Below are 26,352 nucleotides of genomic sequence, written 5' to 3'. Positions count from 1 at the left end.
TTTGCCTAGACATTTTTAGGAAATCTTGTCTACCAAAATATGATAAATTCACTGATGAATTTGAGAGACAGGCACTTTATTCTTACATAATAAAAAGTGGTTTCGGCAATTTCGGCAAAACTTGAATGCAAACTATTTGGGACAGGCACTATTTCGGTTTTGTGGGTTCCAGCTGTTCATCAAATTGTAACTTTCTCTCTCTTACCCATCCCAATTCACATTGTCCACATATGTAACATAGTAAGTTTTGACAGATTTTTGAGTTTAACAACTTTGTAAACTTAGAACAGTCTTACTTATTGAATAGCAAAGTAACTATTCTTTCTCTTTGTAGAACAGAGAAATTTTTTTAATGCTGCATTTTAAAATGTTACATTTGCCTGTCATAAATAATTTTTGTTACAGATTGTGAAATAGCCTTACTTTTTAAAATCCAAGTCACCAAGAGGAATCTGGACAAAATGGTGACATATAGTAGATTATAGAAAATTGTCTAGAGTTTCAGTGTTTAAAAAGGGGCGAAGACAACTAATTGATTTCTCAGTATGTATAATTTATTGCAGTTAGCACACAGTTTAAAAATTCACCAACACACCAATAGTACAAAACTAAACAGCATTATAAGTTATTCCCCCTCCCCCTCAGGAAAATAAAACATACTATGATTGTCAAAGCTAGATGTCAGTCTAATTTTTAGAACCAAAGAAGAATGTGAAACTAAAAGCCAACCCCCCCCTCCCCCCGAAAAAACAATCACTCACGTCCACAAAAAAAATCCAAAAGTAGTCCATTTTTCTCAGACATTGATTGTCTTTTCTAAATTAATAAAAAGAATGTATTTTTAAAACCTAGACTATTCAAGTAACTAAAAATAATGCTCCAAGGCCATTTTCACAGCTTTTTTTGTTTTAAATGCCATTACAGCCAAATTAACATACATTTGACCAAAATATTTCCAAAACAGTCCAGCAATACACAATGGAGTTTTCCATTCAGTTTTTCTTAAGCACAAAAATAGGCTATGTTTACAGTAGTTAAGGCGATCAAATTCTAAACAAAAGCAGAAAGAAGAAAAAACAATTTTCCATGCTACTCCCATAGACCTTATTTGTAAGTGCAAGACAGGAAAACAAACACTGTGCAAAATGTTTTTGCCCCGTGTGTTGATCATTAAAACCACACGTCAGGCTGCAGACTTTGCTGCTTGGATACACAGTTCACAAACCCTCCCCCAACTTTTCTCCTGCCGTTCCCCCACCCCACCCTATTCCACCCCATGTCAATCAAGGTTTTCTAGTCCTTTCAGCCTGGGGCTTTTTCACTCCATAGAATCTTTTCAAGGGGCGAAAAATGAATGACCTATTGTTAATTTGTGCAGCAGGAATTCTAAAAATGCTCATATGGGTAATGTATGCATCTAAAGTTAGAGCTGGCATGAGTTTTGTGCAATCAGATTTTTTGATAAATGTACACTGCACATGCAAATCTCTAAGCCTGTTTGTAAACATTACTATCTTCCTTTACATAGCTAAAATCAACATGTAGCTTTTGTTCAACTTAAAGACAGTGGGCAATTAATTTAAATTATATAAAATAAAAAACAGTGCATTTATGTTCTTCATTAACACCAATTTTTCCAGTGGTGTTTTTTTTTCCTACAAAAAATTAAATAAGTTTTAAAACTCACTCATTAAAGTTATACAATGCAAACAAAGACAAAAATATACTGAAACGCATGCATTTCCGTAGCGTTAATATTTACTTTTCAAGACTCAACTGAGAGCATTAATACAACTTGTCAATTTCCTTGACACCCCCCAGCCCATTTAATCAATTACAGTATACAACAGTAATTCACATTTTTAAATGCACAGTTCGCAACTGCTAAAGCTGCAACGTCCTTTTTTATCCCAAGCAAACCTTCACACAGTCCCAGCAATTCCAGTGTATTTTCAAAAATCTGGTGGTTTTTGTTTTTAAATTGGGAACTGTTGTAATCCACAAATTACAATATCTCAACTGCTTGTTTAAAAATAGATACTCCAGCATTTCGGAAATTTATCGTTTGGGTCTAAAAGCATTCAGGTTTCCCACAGCTAGAAAAGATGCATGCAGTTTTTTAAAAAATTTAAACAAATTGATAAAACACTGGAGGGGATTTCTGTTCACTTTTTGTTTTAAATAGAGTTTGAAATGATGCAGTGTTGCATGGAAGGTTAAATAGAACCTTAAAAATCACATTATTTTCATTTGCAGTTTTGTTTAAAATAAGTACTTGATGGGGAAACATTTATGAAGTCTATTAGTCTCATTTCTATAGTTCATTTTATCAGAGCACTAAGTAATGAAATGTTCATGCCGCCTTAAAGTGCATAAAACAAGCTAATGGCCAAACTTTCAGTTCAAGGAAACAAGACTGCTTTTAGACTGTACCACAACTATATAGATTTATATATATATATATTAATTATATATATAAAAATTCTATTTCCAAAGTTCTTGCGAGCTATCTTCTAATGTCCAGTCTCTGACAGTAGGTAAGCTCAGTGCTTCACTTTTGACAGACAATGAGTTCACCAACTCACAGTGAAACTTGCGAATATGTCTGTAAAGGTCTCCGGACTGTGTGAACCTGCGTTCACACCACTTGCATGCGTGTGGCTTCTCCCGTGTGTGAACTACGGCATGGCGGCTCAGATTGTGGGAGTACTGGAAGCTCTTTCCACACTGGGTGCAAGTGTACGGCTTTTCGCCTGAATGAGTCCTCTCGTGACGTTTCAAGGTGTACATGCAAGAAAAAGTCTTACCACACAAGGAGCAGGTCGGGACATTGACATCAGTGGCAGGCTTGCTGCGGATCCCGTCCTGCTCTCGAAAGTGCGTACTTAAGTGAATCTGCAGAATGTGGGGACTGGGGAAGACCTTGTTGCAGAGGGGGCACATGAAAATTTGGCCTGCAGGGTTAAGTATGTTGGAGACATAAGGGAGCAGACTGCTGTCCATATTCCCTTCCACCTGAACTCTCTCATTCTCTGGAGTTATCATTTCATCATCACTTGCTTTGTCCTCTCTATCTAGCTCTCTCAGAACAGAATCTTCCCTCATAGGAGCCAGGTGGGCTGGCTCATACGGTACCCTGTTATTAGTGCTCACACTTTCTTTCACAGTGCTATGTTCCATGTCATAGTCATTAGTGCCAACATCACTCTCATCACAGGAAGCCTCTTTCTCCACCTTCACCTGCACCAGGTTGTTTCTCATCATGTCCTGCGAAGAGAAATAAGAACTGTTCAAATTCTCAACTCCGGAAAGGCTGGACTTGACAGACAAGTCCAGGACACAGTCAACATCTGCTGAATCCCTCATGGAGGTGACAGACCTCTGGGACAAAGACTCCGTTGAGCTGCAGGGGCTGGCTACTGTTTTTCCAGCTGCTGTTGCGTGTGTCTCTGCCTCTCCGCCACTCTGGGGAATGCCTGCCGAGTCCGAGGGCAATCTCATCCACATGTTCCCAGGCTCGACCGCCAAGTCTCTTTTGCTAGGCAGGATGCTCAATTTTTCATCTTCTCCTTCATCTTCATCACTGGGTATATCTCCTGCCATGTGGCTACTGCCATCAGAGAGGCTCTCCACTTTGTCTGAACAACTTGAGGCATCTTCTTCCTTTTTTGTACTGTCTGCCTCCGTGGTGGCTTTTTCTTTTAGCTTCTTTTTGCAGACTTTGACAATGTCATACATGTGGAGATAACTGGCAGCTGCTAGCACATCTTCAATGGGCAAGTCTTTGAACTGGAGTTTCCCTTCATACATGAATTCAAGCAAGAGAGCGAAAGCTGGGGCTGTAACAATGTCGCTGTTCAGATGAACAATGTCTCTTTTGTCCAGCTGGTCCTTGTAAAATAGGTGGAAATACATGCTGCACGAAGCCAGTACAGCTCTGTGTGCTCGGAATTGGGCATCTCCTACCAGAACAGTGCAGTCACAAAGAAAACCCTGATGTCTCTGCTCACTCAGACACTGTAGTAAATGCCTACTATGGTCAGGAAACTCCATGCTGTCTTCATAACCTAGGAGAGAAAAGATTTAGTTAAGCATGGGAAGTAATCAGTTATGTGCCCACCCATTAACAATTTCTGCAAGATATGAAGTTATTAATGAGCCGCATTTCCAACAGCATGCAACAAATCACATGGATAAATTAGTCAACTTTTCATAGCTTCTTTCTGTTCAACTATCTTCTTTCTCCATCTTCCAGAGATATATTAGCAGTTTATTATACAATTGGATGAGTGAGGGGGGGAATCAAGTATTAAGCTTGATGAAGTTAAATGTTACAACAAATCTTACAATGTGAAGGCAGACGGAAAAACTTGAAATGTAGCATGTATAATTCTACAGCGAAGGGATAGAAGATAATATTTAACTGATCAAGATGACAATGGCTGCTCTTCTAAATTGCTTTGGCAGAGATAAAATTTTGGCCTCATCTGGAATGCTAGCCTTTTCAGTACTCTCTCTCTCTCTCTCTCTTGAAAAGCAACCCTAATTCATAGGCAAAAACTTCAAAAGAGCACACTAAAATGTAAACAAGCGAAAGTTATACAGAAGAGGTTGCCCCTCTATTAATCTCATATCTGGAGAATACTTTGACCAATATGCTATAATAAGAAAAATATTTCAAAAAAAGATTGAATAATTTTGCTTTCCCTCTCTTTCAAGCATTATTCTGGTAGTTTTGTCTGTGTGATTCCTTTTTAGAAGAGAAGATTTTTTGAAACAAGCACTGGAAGTTTCTACTTTAAGGCTTTAAGTATTTTCCTCATTTCTGTGACTTGCAATCCAAGTTTCGTCAAAGTAGTTATATACAGTAGCTGCATCTTTGAGCAAAGAGATATATTCTTAAAAGTTATAATCCTGTCCCAAGTATATTCGGTAAAATACTACTGCTGGAATAAAGCAAGAAGATTTACAATACAATCACTTTAAGTGCCCCACAGCCAACATCCATCCTAATCCTTAAGAGGGCTAAAAATAAAGATTGGAGGGCAGCTCACAAGGTAGCTGTGATCAAATTAGGAGGCTGAAAGGACAGAGAGGGACGAAGAAGGAAGCTTATAAACATCTGATCCAGCTGACTGTGGCCATATGGCAGCTGCTGCCCAGATAAAGAGATTAAGAATAGAGGAGTGCGATTACAGCTGTCTGGCCAATTCAGGCAGCTCAAATCTACAAGTTCTAAATTAGTCGTGAACACAAAAACCTCCCCTCAAACAATTATTGTTGTATTGAAATGAACTTCCTTAATATATACCCAAGGAAGAAAGAAAAAGAAGAGACTAGCGAAGTTATTCTCCGGGGAAGGAGGGGGGTTCTAAAGTTTAACCCACAAATGATTTCCATTTTCCCCCAGAAAGAGTAAGGCTGTGGATTTCTGGAATTCCCAGCAGCTTTAAGAATAAAGTTGAATAGTGAAAATCACCACACACAAGGAATTCATATGTACTTTGGTTTCTATCTTGCATGTTATTTCAAACCCTTCTTTTTTATCCTTAAGTAGCAGCGGCATCAGAATATTTAATTACTGTATGGCCATAACATTTATTCCCTGCAGTATGAATTGCTGTCTTGCTGACCGAGAAAATAAAAATAGGGGAACTACATCATTTAAGAGTTACTTTTGATACAACTGCACATGAACAAACAGGTCAATACATATTCCAAGCTTAATTACAATACAAACTCTTATCCCCTTTTCACTGAATTGTACTTGTTCTTCCTAAACCTCATTAAACAAGTAATGGGATTCTTATTCTGAAATTAGATAAGCAAACACCAAGAGAGAAATACACTGTAGCTAGCCTACTGCTGTTCCTACCTTTAGCACACATAAACCTGATTAAGTCCTTTTGTCCGAGTCTTGCTGGCTCCAGGTCTGTTAGATCGGTGGAAAAAAAGCAGACTAAGAGAGAGACAGATGCAAAGTGGAGATGATGTTAGAGAGGAATGAGATACCTTCCCTACACACAGATCTGCAAACACACTCACTCTCTGTCTGTGTGTTAGAATAAAAGGCTGAGGGATGGCAGGCTGTCAGCTGCTCTGACATCATGTTCAGATGGAAATGCTACCTCCAGCTGTGCTCCTTTTAATGCCATATGCTACTCCTCTACACTCCTGCCACCAGCTTTTTCTTAGGAGAACTTTTCTTGTCTGTTAGTATAAACAAAATACTTCAAAGTCTCTTTTTTCAAAACTTTCTAACACAGAAAAGTAGAAAGAAAAATCCTTAAACATATGGGGCTCCACTGCATATACATTATAGCAACCCTTCTGTCACAACTTTGTAGTCTTTCATACACTGAGAACTTACTCAAGCCATACCAAACCATTTTAACTGAACCCAGAGGTTCGTTTTAGCAGATGACTTTCATCCAACTGGTTTAACTCAATGAACCCTTTTTTTGTACATAGAGTGGGTTCTTTGTTTTATTTTTTTTAAAGACTACAAATACCATACTCTGTCAGAGTATTTTACTCACGTAAAAAACAGAATGCTTAGGAATTTGTATATAGTAATGAAACCCATTGTTCTTTCAAAACACTTAATATAAAATAAATAGGGAGTCCAAATTCAAGTTGTACTGCATTTTGCACTTGAAAAAACAAGACATAGAAAATAAGAACACTTCTCCTTTTCATGCTTCATCCTCTGCACTGCAAAATATTGCATTTTTGCTCAAATGAGGGTTGTGAAATATTGGTGTGAAATATTGAATAATGTGTTGTTTTTAATGAATGGGGCAGCAGTACTACCACCTACACTAAAACATGTAACTTTTTTTACTGAGCATGGGGGAAATTGTTTTGACCTCTTTTTACTTGACAGGATAGTATCATGTATAAAGGGGCAATAAACTAAAATGAAATGAGCTGTTCAACAAAGCAGAATGCACAACATAGCAGAAGGAGTCTCCCTGACTGACTTTCCCAGGCCATCAACTAACTTTACGCTCAATGAACTAACTTCTCCGCACCATTTATTCATAACTATGCACACCTATAGCAGTAGCCATCATCTAATCCAAGCCCTGCCCTAGTTGCCACCATTCTTATCAGAATACCAAAAATTAGAAAAGGAAACTGGGTGAATATGGGGCAGATTAACACCCACACCCACCCTTTCACTCTTCATGGAGAAACAAAGTTGGCGATTAAACCAACTATAACTTAATCCAGCCCTTGGACACTCTGTAAAGAGTGCAGAGAAACCAAATGCACAGAAGGGGGAGGTGGGCGAGGAAAAGAAGCACCAACAGGACAGAAGAAAGCAGACAAATGCAAGAACAGACCAGATCACAGTAACCAGAGCAACAACAAAAGGAAAGTAGCTGGAAGAACTGAGCACAAGAGTCCTGGAGGGAGCAGCTCTCTCCTCAGCCGCCCCTCCTTGTCTCCACAGCTGCATTGCTCCCCAGATCACCTACCCCCCCCCCTTGACCTCCTGAGCTGCAAAACAAAACACATACACATTGCCTCTGCCACACACAAAGGACTTCATCTCTGTTCCCCCCATCTGTTCCTTAGCTCAGCCCAACCCCCCCCCCCTCCCCCAGCAAAACCTCCTCACTCTACCACCCTGCATGGGAAGCTGCGAACTCTTGCTCAGGAGCTGAACCTGCTTTGCCCCACATCTCCAGTCCACACGTAGCTGCCCCTGGTGCTGTACAAGCTGCCCCAAGAAACACACCTGCTCCCCCCGCCCAACCCTTATCATTCAGGAATGTTCACTTTCCACCCTGACCCACTAACCCACACGCCACGCCTCATCTGCTCCTAACCCCAACCAACTCCCCACAAGACCCTCTTGCTTCCTGCTTTGCAGAGGGAGATTTCCCCTCGCCGACCCCATCCCCAACACCCCCCCCAGTTCACTTTAACCAGTTCACCAGTTGCCTCCGCACCAGTCAAACCCTCCGAGGGCCCTCCCGCCGCCCCCACAACTTCCTACCCCGCATACTTAAGTTTCCTTTAACCACCCCGGAGCCTCTCAGCTGCCCCACAACTACCTCCCCCCGCGACAACAACCTGCTGCTCGCCTCCCCTTCTCCCCGGCAAGGGGTCGCTTCAGCCCAGCCCCCCTCCGCCCCACGACACCCCCTCTCTCCGCCCGCCTAGTCCCATCGGGGGGTCACGGTCGGGACTCACACTCTGGAGCGGCCCCCAAGTCTCCCTGAGCCGCCGCCGCCGCTTCCTCTTCCTCCTCTTCTTCCTCCTCCGGCCGCCGCCGTTGCCCCCCTCCGCCGCTCCGGGCTCCCCCCGCCGGCGTCCCGCCCGCTCCCCGCCTCCGAGGCAGCGAGAGAGTGAGGGGCCGCCCAGCGGGGCAGAGAGAGCGGGGCGGGGGGAGGAAGAAGGCGGGGGGGAAGGTGGGAGCGAAGCGGCCCCCGCGCTCAGCGGCTCCCCATGGCAGCAGCAGCAGCAGCAGCGCCCCGGAGGATCCCGGGCCGGCAGAGCGGGAAGGAAGAGGGAGGGGCGGGGAGCCCGGCGCACGCAGCGCAAGAGCACGCACGGCGGCGGCGGCGGCGGCGGCACAGACGGGCCCGGGCTGCGGCAGCCAGATGTTTCCTCGGCTCCCCTCCTTCCTTCCTTCCTTCCTTCCTTTGCCCGAACCAGTTCCCCTGACTGACAGCGCAGCCGGCCCACGGCGCAGCTCCGTCCAATCGGAGCGCGAGGGCGCCGCTAATCGACAGCCCCGGCCCGCCCAATGGCCGGCCAAGGAAGCTAAGGAAACTCGGGGCTGCGGCTAATCGGAGCGCTGCGGGGCGGGGCTCCGGCGCCACAAGGCTGGGCAGGGAAGGTGCTGGGAAGGGGGCGGGCACTCGCGGTCCCGGGTCAGTCCGCGCGCGCCCTGCTGCTGCTGCTGCTGCTCTGCGGTCTCGGGAGGGAGCGGAGAGAGAGACCCAAGCAGCTGTGCGGGTGCTCCTCTCTCCCACCTCCCTCCCCCCGCTCAACCCCACACTCTCTGGGCGCAAAGCATGGTGGGGAATAATGGCCCTCGGTCTCGGGTGGGATAGGCAGGGGGAGGCGAGGCCTGCCTGAAGGGTTGCCCGGGACCAGAGACCTGCTGGGGATGCGGCCCTCCCTCCCTGCGGCTGTACTCATAGCTCTGCGCTGGATGCCCGTCCAGTCATTTCCGCAGGGAGCTGAGGGTAAACTTCTCGCAGCAAGTTCCTCTGCTGCCCGAGTGGTTCCTCATGTAACGCCGCAACCCTAGAGTCGGACACGACTGGACCTAATGGTCAGGGGTCCCTTTACCTTTTAATGGCTCCCAACTCCCCGCTGCTTGCTATGTTTGCAGGAGGGCAGCTTGGGGAACTTTCCGGGGGCGTCCTTTCTTATTCTGAAAAGGACCGGGATCTTCTCCGGCTGCCCCTTCTGCGCGCTCAACCTGCGCGGGAGAAGCTCCTTTTCCGTAGGCTTTTCATAGCCACTTCCTTTCGTCTTTTCCGTGGGAGGCCGAAGTTGCACAGGTGCAGTTTGCTCCGCGAAGAAGGGAGAGCTGGCCTCTGCCAGGGATCTTAAAGGGGCAGGATCTCTTTTCTCTTACCATGAAGCCTTCGTTTCAAAAAGTCTTGCTAAAAGAATTCGCAACCTGGCCACACATGCACTCCAGATGGGATTGTGGGGATGGGCTTCCTGATCAAAAGGCACGCTTTCCTCCCAGTTGTAGTTCTCCTTTTAGAAACTCTGCACTGAGTATGAAAATAGGAAGCCATGGCTGCTGCTTGGTGAGCTACTAGATCACCAACATGAGTAAAGGAAAGGACAACATGCTGGGCTCCTTGGGGAGGAAGGGCAAAATATAAATTCAGTAAATAATAAAAAAAGCATTGCACTTTTGCCCCAAGGTCAGTCAGGACTGTTAGGACATACCCCAATGTATTACTTTTAGAACCTAACAACAGTTTACCCAACTTGAGCTTGTTTTCCTTCTGTTGTAGTACACATTGGTTTATATTAAAACTCAAATGAGAGTGAAAAACCACCACAGAGCAGTATTGTTTTCTTTAAAAAATAGTGTTATGTAGTTGAGCTTTCCTTGTTCCCTCTAAATGGTTTGTTCAATGAACAGTATACAGAACTGGAGAGTTACTTTTTGTTCTTCCATAGTTCGAGGGATGTCTGTTTCCAGGCTCCCCTGCAGTCAACAGTAGTCTCTTTAGTCTTAAGAATGTTAATACTCTTCTTCTATCACTAGGTGTCACTACTGTGTTGTGTGCTACATCTTCACAGATGTTGAAGCAAACAGCACTAAACCAACACCAAGTGACTGAAAACAAGCATTACAACACAATTTTAGCGTAGGAGAGCAAACCAAACCAAACCAAATGGGGAGAAGTACCTACATGTTAAGTCATGAGAGTGTGTGAGTTTGAAATAGTAATCCGAATCTTATAACATATAAGAATCACAAGGAGGGATCATAAATATTGATTTGAAAAAGACTCTAGGTAGCTGTTGCTACATTAAAGGTAAAGGTACCCCTGACCACTAGGTCCAGTTGTGGACGACTCTTGGGTTGCGGCACTCATCTCACTCTATAGCCCGAGGGAGCCGGCATTTGTCCGAAGAAATGGCTCATCGTGACTTCCTTTTGTGCCAGGTTTCTAGGTACAGGTCCATTCCTTAAAGCTCAATGTCTGAGTGCCCCCCTTGTTTTCCCTGCAAAAACCTACTCTTTATCAGTGAATCAAAGCAAAGATCAGGTTTTCTGGGGAAAGTGCTTGGATGTGGTGCTTGAAAGTGTGAGCCTGTGCCTCAAAAGCGTGGGGCAACTGGTAAGTGTGAATAAGCCCTAAGTGGGGAGAGGCTGGTGTACTAAGTAACTGCATCAAAAATTCATCATATGTCCTAGATTGCCCCCCAAAACAACAACAACAACACCCCAGTGCACTCCAGTTGTTTTGGTCTACTACTGGTTGGGGCTAATTGCAGTTATAGACCAAAAAACTGGAGGATGACTGGTTGGGTCAGGCTGGCCTGCAGTGGAGGTCTGCACATTAGTGCCAATGGGGCACTTTCCCACCAAACTCAGTCTGCCCCCACCTGTGTGCCTTCTTTCTTGCAACCAACCTATCTTAGTACTTCTCGCCAGCTTCCTCCTTCTTAGTCTCAGTGTTGTCCTAATAGAATTGAGCAGGGAAAGTGACAGGGACAGTACTATAATTAAGTTGGCTCTGCTGGCTATTGGCTCTGGCTCCACTTAGTGTTGGGCTCCCCACCTTCCACCCTGCCAGTTCCAATAGGCACCTGCCACCATTGTTGCCTAGATCGTCTGACATTACCAGAGTGGCATTGAAAGAGCATATGTCGCAGTAACATGCACATTGCTAAGGTAACATCAATTATACAACATTCATTTGAACTGCTTATGTCGGTATTTGTTATTTTTTACTACTAAAAGACTTTTGTATGTTGGTGTAGCAAAAATGTTATTTGATTCTCTGTACAATGTGTGAAATACACAAAATTTACTATTGTCAAACTCCATAAACAATAAATTTGTCAGTCATTACTTCTTATAGCTTCCTTTAGTTAGTGCATAATTAGGTGTCAGCTCAGTAAACATGAATACATACATAAATTTACTCAAGTAGACAATTTTTTGAAACCTTGAAATTAACACGTTTGTAAGATGGTGGCTATAGATGGTAAACTTGGAGCAAGAAGTGAGGGTTTTAAAATATTTTATTACAAATGATACATAAACTCCAGCTTCTTTGATATGTGTATATATATATATATATATATATATATATATATGATTGTGCCATAATAAATGTGCTAGCTTTTAAGGTGTCATAAGACTCTGGTTTTGCTACACAAATTTTAACACATCTACCACTCTGGAAATTATTTTAAGAATACAATTTGAATTACTGCAGATATTAAAATAGCTACTTTGATTTTCTTGTGTTTGCAAATTACTGTGAGAAGAGTATTGGGAGACAGGCAAGTGCGACATTGCTCTTTGGATTGTCCAAAGCTAGCAGATATCCCTTTCTTAGGATCATAGGTCAATAAAATTCTCCACTTTTTGCATATATTTATTCATATGCCAGGGGAGCTTCCTTCTTCTTTCCCTTTTTGTTTTCCTAGCTATGATGTTCAGGGAGGCAGGATCATTTTTTCTTAACTACAAAATGTTCACTGGTCTAGATGCTATATCAGCATAGTGGTAAAATATGAAATTATTACTTTTTATTACCGGTACATTTATATACAACCTCTACGTTTCAAGGATCTCAAAGTGGTGTACTTGGTTCTCCTTCTCCCCATTTCCTCCTCACAACAACTCTGATGTAGTTTAGGCTAAGAGATGGTGACTGGCCAAAGGTCACCCAGTGAGCGTTATGGCTGAGTGGGGATTCGAACCCTGATCTCCTAAGTCCTAGTCCAACACTCTAACCATTGTGCCACATTGTGAATACAGAGATCTCTCCCCTGCTTCCCTCCTCCCCTGGCCCATGCAGGAGCAACAAAACATGATCTGATAACTGGTTTAATGTTAACATCTGAACTGGGGGCTGTGTAAGTCACGACCCTCCATTTGAACATAGTGCTAAGGCTCTGTACATGACAAACTTTTAAAACACATTCCTTCCCTGAAAGAATCCTGGGAACTGCAGTTTGTTAAGGGTGGTTTAGACTGGTTAGGAGACCTCTCAATGTGTTGCAATTACCAGCTCTGTGAAAGGTAACATAACCACTCTCAACACCCTAAACAAACTACAGTTCCCAGCATGCTTTGGGGGAAGCCATGGGCTATAAAAGTGCATTAAATGTATTTTGTGTCTGCAGCATAAGCCATGGATTGTGCGGTTTGTTGCTGCTGCTTGTAATAGGGGAGGATTTTGAATTCTTTGTTCCCACCAGCTTCATTGTGAAGGTCTTTAAGAAAATTTGTAATTGAAAAGAAGTGTAGGTGTTAGGTTAGAAGAGAAATTAAAATGCAACTGAAGCTCCTTTAATGGAAATTTCAAAATCTTACTACACATCTTGATATGTAATTATTTGTTTCATTATAGAGAGTTCTGAAAAATAAATGGAATTTCTGCCTTTGGGAATTGCACATTATGAATGAAAGTTTGTAAATTTGTTGATATGGTAGGCTTGCTTAAACAAATAGATATACCGGTAGCTCCAAAAAGTGTGCAGTGAAGATGCCTGCCTAATGTCAATAGGCTGGGAGTTCCAAAGTGAGTGCTGCCACATTAAAAGAGTGACTTGTTACAAATGTGGAAAAAGCATTGGAGTGGTCGAGTGGGCATATATGAACAAATGAGATTTCATAGGTCTTGCAACTAGGTGTGATGGAATTCAGATTCAAGCTGGATTGATGGGATTTTGGTTTAAATTGCAACATATACTGGAGTATGGGAAGAACGGAACCAGCCCCATGCCATCACCAGGTAAAAAAGTTAAAAACATTGGTGGTGGATTAGTGAGACTTTTATGCTCCTTGCCTGCATATGTTACCATTTAAATTTCACACACACTCTCTCTCTCTTACACACACACACACACACACACACCTTCATTTTATAGGGATCTGGTGGCAAATCAAATTCCTGCATGAGTCTGCTGCTGTCATATCGTCTCTGGCCCTAAGACTCTGTGAGAGAAAAATTAAATACAAACAGGAGCTGTTTAGCTGGAGTGCATTTTTTCCTGTACAACATCTGGCAATACATCTGGCCTCTACATACATTTATAAAACACCTTTCATGTCAGGCATCCCTAGGTAATACACAAAACAAGCAAAATTTTAAGTGATGAGTTTTCATGAGCCAGAGAGAACAGGAATGTTTCTCATTGACTAAAACAATTTAATCCTGTTCATCTCCTTCTCCCCCTAAACAAAAAACAAAGAGTCTCATGGGAGGACATATTACAGTGAATCTAGAAAAACTCTTCCACCTTTAAATGTGCCAGCTTCAGTTTATAACCCCCAAGCAACACTAATCCTGATGCTTGATGCCTCATGCTCAGTGCTTCTACAGGACGAATACACACAGTTGTGTTTTGGCTCATTGAAAGCGAAAGATTACAACTTCCTAAAGCAGACCTGAACAATGGCTCTGTGCTAAGATCTTTCAATTTAGTGATACTGTAAATATATTTCTTTAACATTATTTTCTCAGTTGATACGCCCAGGCATTTGATGGTTGAGGACTTTTCTTATTTGCTGGATTATTATTATTATTATTATTATTATTATTATTATTATTATTATTATTATTGTGATGGGTCATACTGCTTTTTTTTGGCTATTCAGTCAGTAGAAAGGTAGGGTGTTGCACTGGGTTTGGATAGAATCCAACCTGAACTGGTCAGTTCTCTGACCCTTGTACGCTGTGCCCCCCAAATCCTCAATTTCTCCTCCCTTATGCCTTTGTAGTTATACTAGCATAGGATTTAAACTGATTTAAGATTATGATAGCATAACGACATCACTATGTTGTCATAATCTGGTAGTTACAGAAGGATGGGGATTTAGTTGCAATCCTATCCTCACCCATCTGGTGCAGCCTGAGAGTAGGATTGCCCTGTGAATTTGGTCTGTTTTACTGATCTGCTGCATTATTATTAATTTAAGTCTATTTTTTAAAAATCCGTCCAATTCCAAAGTCCCCGAAACTGCCTAATGCTTATTCTGCATTTCACTTCCTGTTATAGCTGATTACAGAGACAGAAGCTGTCTTCTTCCAATCAGTCTGTCTGTGTTGCTCAGTTCATTCACCAACTCATCTAATTGCATGATGCCATATGTTATTATCTTATGGTAAAAGGTATGGGGAAGGAGAGGGCATGCACAAATATGCACAAAAGTGCCAGAACTTGACAGTGCAGCTACTGCCAGGAGAGGGGGGGGGGTGAAGGAATGCTTGCAGTAGAATAATCTTGTCTGAATTCTTCAGGGAACAGCTAACTATAATTTGAAAGTGGCCAAATTGCAGGAAGACAAGGACAACAGCAAAAAGAAAAAAGAAACAGAAGCTATCCAAGGGAACCGAATCCTAGATTAAAACCAATTTAATTTAATGGAAGTTGTCGGCAAGGTGTGTAAAGACAGGTAGTGTCATCTGTTCAGACTAGGCATCATTTGCTAAGAAGAGAAGATGCAAGTTTAGAAGAACAGTGATTAATCTGAGAACTTGTTCCATTCTGTATAATGCTTCCTGCACTGGCATCAGTTTGACCTTCTGTTGTTAACTGGGAGGCTTTTTTATTCCAGTGACCAAAAATAAATAAATAAAGCCATAGCTCTTCCAACAGGTAGAAACTGAGCCTATTTCTCGCATCAGCTGCAAACCAGGAGTGTATGGGGGGGGGGTTCAAACTCCCAAGCTTCAAAGGTTACTCAACCTGGTGCTTTCCAGATGTTGCTGGACTACAACCCCCATTATCCCTTACCATTGGCTATGCAGGGGCTGATGGGAATTGGAGTCCAACAACAACTGAAAGGCATCAGATTGTGGGATACAAAATATAGTGAAAGAACTCTAAGCATGTGGTTTGAGCTTGCAGTGAGCAAGCTCATGCACATCCTGTCTTGGTGAGTTCACATGGTGAAAGAGAGAATGAAGAAAGGAGAAAACATAATTTCCTTCCAGGTGCGGGGTGTGACCTAGCTGAGTCTAGGATTACAGTTCTGTGGTCTTAACCCCTTCATGCATGAACTAGCCCTAAGCTTGCTAGTTACGTTTGACTGTAATTCCCCAGAGTTCTCACTAGAGAAGCTATCTCTTCAGGTGACAATATACTTAGATTTGGATCCAGAACTTTCGCTTCTTTTTGGTAGGCTACCTCTCAAGCAATTTTTTTTATAAAATATATTGTTATTCATTTTATCAACAAATAATAAAACAAAACATAACAAATACAAATACACATAGACATAGACATACAAATACCAAAACAAACATAGTAAATTTCTTATACATTCTTTTCAAATTTCCTCTCACATCTTGGGGGTGACTTCCCTCGATATCCTCCTTCTGAACTTAATTATTAATCTACATTGGCATTTTCATATTTTCAAATATACTTCTTATTATTTCTTTCCAATCTTTTCTGATATAAAACTCATCCCCAACATCATTACTGATAACCTATAAAAACTTCCCTTAGGTATACAAAAACAATATTTTTTCAAATAACATTTGAATTTGTTCCAATCTTTCTGCACCAATTCCTCTTCTTGGTCACGTAGTCTCGCTGTCAGCTTGGCAAGTTCCATAAAATCCATCATCTTCATTTGCCATTCTTCAGTCGTCGGCATCTCTTGAGTCTTCCTATTTTTGGCAATTAATACTCTTGCTGCTGTCGTGGCATACTGAAAGAAAATAGTTCTTATATCCGATCCAAACACTGAACAATGATTTTCTAATTATATGATTTTTGAAACTTCTATGTGCTGTTATCTTGTCATACCATAAGTAAGCATGCCAGCCAAACACATTGCTGTAACCTTCCAAATCTAGCAAGTCGGTATTTTCCAGCATAAACCAATCTTTGAGCCAGCAGAAAACTGCTGCCTCAAAATATAACTTAAGATCTGGCAGGAAGAATCTACCTCTCTCTTTACTATCTGTTAGTAATTTAAATTTAATTCTCGGTTTCCCCCCCCCCCGCCAGATAAATTTGGATAATACTTTTGCCACTCTTTAAAGCATTTCACATTATCAATAATAGGCAAGATTTGAAACAAAAATAACATATTAGGCAATACATTCATTTTCACAGCAGAGATTCGGCCTAGCAATGAAAGTTTCAAATTTGACCATATATCAAGATCTCTCTTAATTTCATTCCATAACTTTTCATAATTATCTTTATACAAATTCAGATGTTAAATTCACACCAAGGTATTTCACTTTCTTTGAAAAGTTCAAACCTGTGGTCATTTCCAATCTAGATATTTCTTCTGTTGTAAGATTTTTCATCAAAACTTTGGTTTTACTCTTGTTCAATTTCAGACCTGCAAACTGTCCAAACTCATATCAAGTCCAGTGCCTCACTGGCACTGGTTTCTGGATCTTGAAGTGTCAGCACCAAATCATCCGCAAAGGCTTTTAATTTATACTGTTTAGACCCTACCACAATACCTTTAACATCTTCTTTCTTATCACATTCAGGAGTACTTCCAGGACAGAAATAAAAAGCAGGGGGGAGAGGGGGCACCCTTGCCTAGTTCCTTTTTCAATTCTAAATTCTTCTGAGACCACATTATTAACAATAATTTTTGCTTTTTGTTCAGAATAAATTGCCTCTATACCATTCAAAAAAATTTGGCCAACCTCCATATTTTGCAAATTCATCTTCATAAAATTCTATGAAACATTATCAAAGGCTTTTCCAGCATCAATAAACATTAATATAGCTTTACAATTCTTTTTAGATTCAAGCATTTCCAAAATATCAATAACATTTCTGACATTATCTTTCATATGTCTACCAGGTAGAAAACCTGCCTGGTCCTTATGTATAACCTCCATCAACACTAATTTCAACCTTCTTGCTAGAATATTAGCAAATATTTTGTAATCCACATTCAGTAAGGAGATTGCTCTATAATTTTTCACTTGCGATCTATTTGTTTCTGGTTTAGGAAACAGAGTAATAAAGGCTTCTTTCCAGGTTTCGGGTGCCTGCCCCCCCCCTTAGTATCTTGTTGCACACATCCATCAATGGTTGTATCAACCAGTCTTCAATGTCTTGTAATATTTGGATGTTAACCCATCAGGTCCTGGAGCTTTACCTATTTCCATCTGGCTTATAGCTATTTCTACTTCTTGTCTCATGATCAAATCATTAAGTAGGGTCTTTTTCTCTATAGGAATTTTCTGCAAACCTTTAGTGTTCAGGTCTGTTGCATTTTAACTCTGTCTTCTTTTTCTTTCGTATAAAGCTGTTTATAATATTTCTTGATTTTTTTCCTAATCTCTGTGGGGTTCTCAATACTTTAATGCCTCCTAAACAATTAAACTTGTCCAAGCTTTCTAAAGTCAATTGGATTTGTATGGATAGAACAGTACGTGAATCAGAGTCTCCAACTTAGTTGTTGGGGAAACACTTTGGAATGGCACAAAACAATTTATCCAGAAACTGTGAAAGCATAAAAAATTATATCTTCATTTGTATGGTTTGCTGGCTTTTATGTGACAGATCCAATAACAACAGGCTACACTAAGCTCATAAAACAAAGTGAAACTAGCAGCTCCTTTTTAAAATGGCACAAGGCAATAGCTACAGCTGATGGCCTTTCATAATTCATCTTCAACCTGGATGCCTGTATTATTGCTTAAATGAGCATTAAACTGTAAGGTCCATAAGGAGGCTTCTAGTGTATTTTCAGGCACCTGATTCAGATACTTTTCTTTTTGCAGCAATACTGAGGAGTAATTGTTTACTGTACATTTGTAACTGCATTTAGGCTCTTTTATGAGGTACAATTCATCTAGGCTATTCACATCCCATACTATGTTTCTCTCAGCTCTTGGACAGTCTCTCCTTCCATGCCATGTCTTCCACCTATCAATCCTAGTCCTAAAAGAAAACATATGCAACACATTTAAAAGATGCCTAGAACCAAAATATAGTAATAACACCTGTATTAAACATGTTTCTGTGCTCCTTCCTCATGGTTAATACTGTATCAACAGCTAATTGGTGTATTAGGCTTTTGCTTTGTTTTTAAATGGGGCACTATCCCACAAGAAGTATTAAAAATATACTTGTTGTATAAATTTGGGCTGCAAGTGTAATATATGTCTCTCTATTTTAGGTGGATATAGAATTATTATGTCAATATATTTTTAAAATGAATATTTGGAGTTGTTTTATTTTCGTGTGAAAAGGAGTCCTGACTGTTGCTGGCTCTCTCCTTCTTAGTAAGAAATGTGGTCCATTTGTGTCTTTGGGACACAAAAGAGGATTGTAAAACAAACCCCATTTTAACAGATTCCCATACTGAAGGCTACCAGTGTTTCAAGGAACTGATTCAATAAAAACAGTTACTGGAAATTTACTGAAATACTTTTGTGCTGTGCTTGCTACTAATTTGTGTATTCCAGTGTGTTGTTTGGATCCAGATATTTTTCAGTGTACATTTTTGGTGGGTTCTTGAATATTCTTGTTTGGATAAAACCCAGGTTTTCACCCTATTAGCATTCTATGACCCTTGTTCTTGCCCAAATGTTAATATTCAAGAGGAATGTAGCAAAGGCTAGTGTCACCTTACCAAAAAATCCTCTCCCCATCTTGTCCTGGTTGATACAGCTGATCAAAGGAAGTGGCTGCAGTGTCTCAGGGTTTGGCCACATGTTTTAGGGTTTGAACAATCTTCTCAGGATCTCCAATTGAAGGAGTAAATACCAAAAAGTGCAAGGCATTTTCTGCTGAGCCTGAAATGGTGGGATGTAGTAAGTGGAGTCATTCAAGGATCAGGACCTGTTTTTAACTTGTTCAGAAGTGATTTAGACTTGGGGTCAGTGCTGAGGAAGCTTGATGATGATATCAAATTGTTCAGGGTGGTTAAGACATCATGAAGAGCTCCGGAAGGATCTCTCCAGACTGCATGAATGAATGGGTAGTAAAATGGCGAATGCAATTCAATGTCAGCAAAATGATGTATATTGGGGCTGAAAATTCCTCACATCCTCAGGGCCATTGAATGAAGCTGAATGTTGGGAGAATCAGCATAGAAAAAGAAAAGTACCTTTTCACACAGTACATAGGCAAACTATGGAATTCACTCCCACAAGAGGAGCCACCCAGCTTGGATGGCTTTGAAAGAGTAATAGACAAACTCATTGTGAAATACATCAATGGCTACTAGCCACAATGGCTATTTTCTACCTTCCTTGTTGGAGATAGTATGGCTCTGAATAGGTAAAAAGGTAAAGGACCCCTGCTCAGTAAAGTCCAGTCAAAGGTGACTATGGGGTTGTGGAGCCCATCTCGATTTCAGGCCGAGCCGGTGTTTGTCCCCAGACAGCTTTCTGGGTCATGTAGCCAGCATGACTAAACCGCTTCTGGCACAACAGAACACTGTAACAGAAGCCAGAGGTCACGGAAACACCATTTACCTTCCCGCCACAGCGGTACCTATTTATCTACTTGCACTGGTGTGCTTTCGAACTGCTTGGTTGGCAGAAGCTGGGACAGAGCAATGGGAGCTCACCCTGTTGCAGGGATTCGAACCACTGACTTTCTGATCAGCAAGCCCAAGAGGCTCAGTGGTTTAGATCACAGCGCCACCTGCGCTTTGCATACCAGTGGCTAGGAGTCACAAGTGGGGAATTCACTCTTGGGCTCAGGTTCTGCTTGTGGGCTTTCCATAGGCACCTGGTTGGACACTGTGCGAACAGCCTGGCTGGGCTAGATGAACCTGTGGTCTGAACCAGCAGAGCTCATATTATCTTCTTATGTAACCAAAGCAGCATCACCATGCCTAAGAGGGTGGCAGGAGCAGGATTGCCTGGGGAAATCCAAGGTTTTTTAATAGTGCAAACAATATTTAGCAGATGGGAAAAACTGAAACAGCCCAGTAAGGACTGAGTGTACTCATTGGCCACGGAGTGACTGTTCAGGGCAAGGAGGCAGAGAATGGAACCCTGAAGACCACCACACATTTCATCATTTTGCTGCCAGCTCCAACTGTAGGGTCTAACACTTTGGATACAACTACAGGAAAGATAATAAAGTGGCATTTAGCTGCAAAAGAAAAAGATAAAACATCTAGAATGGTTGCTCTGTCATAACTCTTAATCTACGTTCCATTGGCATGGAATTGATGGGACCGTTCAGACTCATATTCAGATTCCTCAATCCATATCTGTGGCTGCCAATATATTTGTAATTTTAATGTATCATTACACTGTTCTCTGTTTTCCTTATTTTCTCTTCTATAACATTAACACATTTCCTTGTTAAAAAATGTGTGAAAGATTAATTTGTAGAATGACGGGATATGTGGGTGCACAGCAGGGGACAGATGGAGGGGGTGTAACAAGATGGTTTTCTTCTGCAGCATCATTTTGTTTTTTGCTATTGCAAGTGAACAAAGTATATCCAAAATTATCATTTCTTCTTTGGGCAAATCATGAAGAGCAGCAGGTTGACCTTTCTGTCTCCGGCATCACCATTCTCTATCATTGCACGCAGCTCGTTATTAACCTAAATCAAGTAGGTTTCTGTATCTGAGCAGCACTCTGCTCCTGGGCAGAAATGGACTTCAGCAGGATGTTCCACAATTCTTCACTGTACAGGAAAGTGTGGTTCACATCAACTGGGCAACACGCAAGCCAGTTTGAACCATGCCGACTCAAGACCAAACCAGGTGATGTGCCATTCATGCAATTAGCAATTTCATCAATGGCGTTTTAAAAAGTAAATTGCAGGCATGAGCCCTTTGATATGGATGGGGTAAGTGACTTTAAGACCTGATCTCATGCAATGGAGAACACTAACCCCTGAACCCCCAATGACCAGGTCCCAGTCTGGTTTAGGGGTCCCACAACTGACATTTATTTATTTTTAAAGTTATTCTTACAATTGCCAGTTGTGTGAACAACATCCTATCTAGTTTGGACACCAGATAAGTTCCACTGATGTCTGTGAGGTGCTTTTAAATAGATAGAGTGCAACTGCAATAAAATGCAACACGTAAGTCTCAGTGAGACTTGCTCCCAAGTGCAGCATGCACATTTTAACAACCATTACCATTTCCTAGTTTTTCTTTCTCTGTATGCAATAATTTTCTTTGCCATATATTATACCTGTCACTCAAAAAAACAACAACAAAGAAACCCTGCACAAATCAAAGGTCACCTTATTTTTTTTTTTAAGTAATGCATATTGAACAGAGTCATCTAAAAGGCCATGTAAAAGGTGGCAGTTGTGGTCTATGGCAAAAAAAAACTTAAATTTACACATACATATGGTAGGAGTTTTGTACAATAAATGTCCCTTTCAAAGAATCAAGCAATTAACACAGCAACTCACTGTCATCTGGTACATAGAGACATTCCAAGAAAAAGTAAAACTTTGGGAGAGAATTTTAGGACAGCATGTGGGAGAGGAATATGGAGGCGATTTTTATGCCACTCTGTGAAGAGCAGAAAAATGACAAACACAGTGATTAAAATTTTATCGGTTCTTTGCTCACTTTTTTTTTTTAAATTGAACTGATTTCGGCAACATAGATTTTCAGCCTCATCGTCATCTTGAACAATGCTGGTACAGGAAGCATTTCAACTGGCAGGGGGATTAGCCAGCCTTTAACACTGATATCCAAAGATGACTGCGGGCATTAGAAGGGCATTGGTGATGTCATGGGGGCTGGGTCTAAACAGGAATATCTTGAGGTGGGGCAGCAGTGCTTGTTTTAGACATTTTCTGCCTAGAGTAAAAGTCCAATGTAAGAGCCTGCTGGATCAGGCCAATGGCCCATCTAGTCTAGCATCCTGTTGAGCACAAGAACACTCTGCCCTGCTGCAGTTCCCAGCAACTGATACTCAAAGGCATACTGCCTTCAACTCTGGAGGCAGAACATAGCCATTGTGGCCAGTAGCCACTGACAGTCTTCTCCTCCATGGATTTGCCTAATCCTCTTTTAAAGCCATCCAAGTTGATGGCCACCATTGCCTCCTGTCAGAGCCGAGTCCCATAATTTAACTATGTAAAAAGGTAAAGGTGAGGTAAAGGTGAGGACACCTGGATGATTAAGTCCAGTCAAAGGCAACTATGGGGTTTCGACGCTCACCTCGCTTTCAGGCTGGGGGAGCCAGCGTTTGTCCACAGACAGCTTATCGGGTCATGAGGCCAGCTTCTGGCGCAACGGAACACCGTGACAAAAACCAGAGCACACGGAAACACCGTTTACCTTCCTGCAGCAGTGGTACCTATTTATCTACTTGCACTGGTGTGCTTTTGAACTGCTAGGTTGACAGGAGCTGGGACAGAGCAACGGGAGCTCACCCCATCACAGGGATTCGAACCGCCTAACTTCTGATCGGCAAGGCCAAGAGCCTCAGTGGTTTAGACCACAGAACCCCTCTTGCAGACATGACCTGGAAGCTGTCTGCAGACAAACGCCGGCTCTCTTAGCCTATAGACCAAGATGAGCACGCAACCCCAGAGTTGTCCGCGACTGGACCTTACGGTCAGGGGTACCTTTACCTTTTTACCCCTCTTGCAGACTTTGGACTCTTTTATACAGAAAGTGGTTGGAGCTGGTTGAACACTTCTAATGTATTTGTTTCATTGTATGTTGTTTGTCAGCCCCAGAACTCTTTTTTTTTTTTTTACAACCAATTCATAAATCAAATTAATCTGAACTTTCTGGAATGTGCTGCCTGCTTTGAATTGCTTCATGCTTAAGACGATCCAGATCAAGGTGGGAAGCGGGGACTCTGAAACTTTATCACACCTTTAAAAGCTGACACCACATCTGACATTGACTTGGTCCCTGATGAAATCCACATTGAAAAATCTGTTATTAAAAAAAGCTCCCCAACAATTATGAGGAGTCCAAAACACTTCAGAAAGTACTTCAAACCTTGCAGTCGTATAGGGCAAGTAGACATAGGAGGGCAAATATAAATGAACCACAGGCACTTATTTATCACAAAAAGTAAGGTGAATTTATTTAAAGAAATAATATTTTACATGACATACAAATGGTAACACATCTAACCTATAATGCTTCTGGGTAAAGTGGACATCTTTCTTTAATTTGCAGGTATTTGATCCAGGTCAACAACTGATATCAATCTGTGTGATCAACTCATCCTCCCACTCCAGGCCAAGGGGAGTCCCTCCTGGCACATCGAGAAGCCCTTCGATTTCAATCTTTTCACAAGATGGGAAACATCTTTAATCATTGGTTTAATAAAGAGTGTTTTAAACAATCAATGTGTGGATTGACATACAATGGGAGAAGATTAAACCTTCAGTCATAGAGCGGCATGCAAATTTAGGCATTCCCACCCTTTATGCTAAACATGATTTCAGCTGTGGACATGACATGTGTGAGACATGATTCCTCCACAGAAAATACACCCCTTGTACACCCAGTTGATCCCTGCCCTCGGCAGGTGAGGCCCTCCTGCACAAAGTAGGAATCAGGCCTTTACCCATCTACCCACTGGAATTCCCTCTCTTTGAATATTAGACACATGCCATCTCCGTTGTATTTTTGGTGCTCACTGAAGCTTACTGCAGTATTTTAAGATGAGATCTTTCCCAGGCTACATCTGTACTGTGATTGTTTTTATGATGTTTTTAAACATTTTGTCTCTTGTTCGTTGCCTTGAGCTCTTTGGGGAGGAAGGTTAGGATAGATATTTAATGATGAATAAAAAATTAAAGTGGAAACAAATTGGGCTTTGTCAGGCACTCTGTACATGAGCCAATGGATAAGCCAAATTCATAGTCATTTGCTGGTGCTCACCATCTTTATTCAGTATACTTCCTGAATGGCTCTCCACATTTTGTGGTGCCCGTTAACCTTATACGCTGAAGTTCCAACTGCTTAGCAGTGTTTCAAGACTGGCATTAGATCATTACACCCATATTTTCACATTTCCCTTTGCTGAAAACTGCTTTGCATTGAAAGTACACTTATTCTTTAATGGCAATTCATGCTCATTCATACATTTCCTTGTTAGCATGTCGTCCACATGCATTTGTTCTCTAGTCACTCTCTCCACCCCTTTGCCATATGCTTATTGTGACTGTTCAAGGGAGACTGAAGGAAGTTTTTTTGTATTAACTGTGTGCCAAAAATAGTATTAACAATTCGTTCTAGGAAGCCTTCTCTGAATACTAGCTGGGATAGGTTCTTTCTTTGGCTGTTGTTTCTACAAAGAATGTGTAGGATCTGCCATTCATAAATCAGTGATTGACATAAAGATCATGTTGTCAACAGTTCTCATTTGTATTTCATCCTAAGGGACCATGGGGAAATGAAATACTGTATACAAGTGTGCAGATAAGGGCCTCTCCAGGCTGGTGTTTTGCTACTGGCGTTTTCTGCAGCATGCTCCCAACACAACCTGCAATGTTTCTCCAATGCTACCACATGATTGCTCTTTGGATGGGCTATAGCACAACAAAGGCAGGACACAAATAAGCCAGAACATTTGTGCTATAAAGAATTTCACCAAGAAGTTACAGGATGCACACTGATTTGAAATGAAGCAGTGTGACCACCCCAAAAAACCTTGCAGGTAGTTGCCTAGACGACAGTACAGATGGCGAAACTGTGGCTTTCCAGATGTTGCTGCGCTACATCAAACTTCGGTTGTGCTGGCAGGGGCTGATTGGGCTCTCTTGACAGAAATATCTCTAGACTCTATAAGCCTTCAGATTCTGCCATGATGGATGCTAATGTGTGTTGAGCATGTCATGGCACTGTTTCAAACACTAGGCATCTCCTTGGCACCTTGGATTTCCTTTGGATTGTTGCTTTACAGCTCTAGGGGCTATGATTGTGCTGTGGTGGTCCAAAAGGTTCCATTTCACATTCTAGAATGCTCCACCTACTTTTCAATTTGTAAAAGGGGGCGCTGTTGCTCAGTCATAGAGTTGGTGGTTTCCATGCAGAATACATGTCCCTGCTTTAGTCTGAAAACCACTGCTGGTTAGCACAGACAGTGCTGGGCTGAGCTACAAGATCTGGGTCACTATAAAGCACTTTCTTCTGCATCCGTTCTTTCTCCTTTCTCAATTTACACGGGTTACACCATCTCTTGGTGCCTAAATATTGGAGCAACGATTTTTGATGTGTCATGTGAAGTTTGGGTATTATAAGAATTTATTAGCGTTTGTAATCGTCAGATATGCTCAGATATTATGCTCTCAAGTACAACAGAAAATCCTATGGATACACAACATTTATGAACGTTGTAGGCTCCCTGAAACACTGAGATCTGCCAACACTAATCCACAAGAATTACACACTTTAGGTCTGAACATAACATACTGTATGCAGTAACTCACATCAGATCAACCCATATGCTACTGTTAACGTGCCAACTGACACATGTTAAGCCACAAACACAGGGAAGGATTGGAATTGAACTGAATTTTTATATTCTTTGTATTTCCAAGGTCCATATATTAAATTTTATTTAAACACCAGCATTTTTTTTTTTTGGTTTCTTCAATAAACATTCTGTTCCAGCTACTGCATCTTCTACACCCCCTAGTGGATTTCGTTTAAGATATATGTTGTCTCCTGAGGATTATATCTTTCAAATAAGTTAACGTGACCTCATGGATTTT

At 41.6% G+C, this 26,352-nt stretch overlaps 1 protein-coding gene across 3 annotated transcripts; it reads right to left on the bottom strand.

The window, feature by feature from the left end:
• Positions 1-532: 532 nt before the first annotated feature.
• Positions 533-8,329, bottom strand: ZBTB18 (zinc finger and BTB domain containing 18). Of its 3 annotated transcripts, none has more exons than XM_033144377.1 (3): positions 8,206-8,289; positions 5,876-5,959; positions 533-4,067 (listed from the first exon to the last, which is right to left on the bottom strand). In XM_033144377.1, exons 2-3 carry the CDS (start codon positions 5,886-5,888, stop codon positions 2,485-2,487), a joined length of 1,596 nt encoding a protein of 531 aa, XP_033000268.1. In that variant the 5' UTR covers positions 5,889-5,959; positions 8,206-8,289; the 3' UTR covers positions 533-2,484. The 3 variants fall into 3 exon arrangements, with proteins under 3 accessions (XP_033000268.1, XP_033000269.1, XP_033000270.1); XM_033144378.1 differs by having other exon boundaries at positions 5,876-5,932; positions 8,206-8,276; XM_033144379.1 differs by lacking the exon at positions 5,876-5,959 and having other exon boundaries at positions 8,206-8,329.
• Positions 8,330-26,352: the final 18,023 nt, after the last annotated feature.

Source organism: Lacerta agilis, chromosome 3 (genome assembly GCF_009819535.1).
Source record: "Lacerta agilis isolate rLacAgi1 chromosome 3, rLacAgi1.pri, whole genome shotgun sequence".
Classification (NCBI taxonomy): domain Eukaryota; kingdom Metazoa; phylum Chordata; class Lepidosauria; order Squamata; family Lacertidae; genus Lacerta; species Lacerta agilis.
The sequence above is the reverse complement of the archived record's forward strand: the minus strand, read 5'-3'. Positions and strand labels throughout refer to the sequence as shown.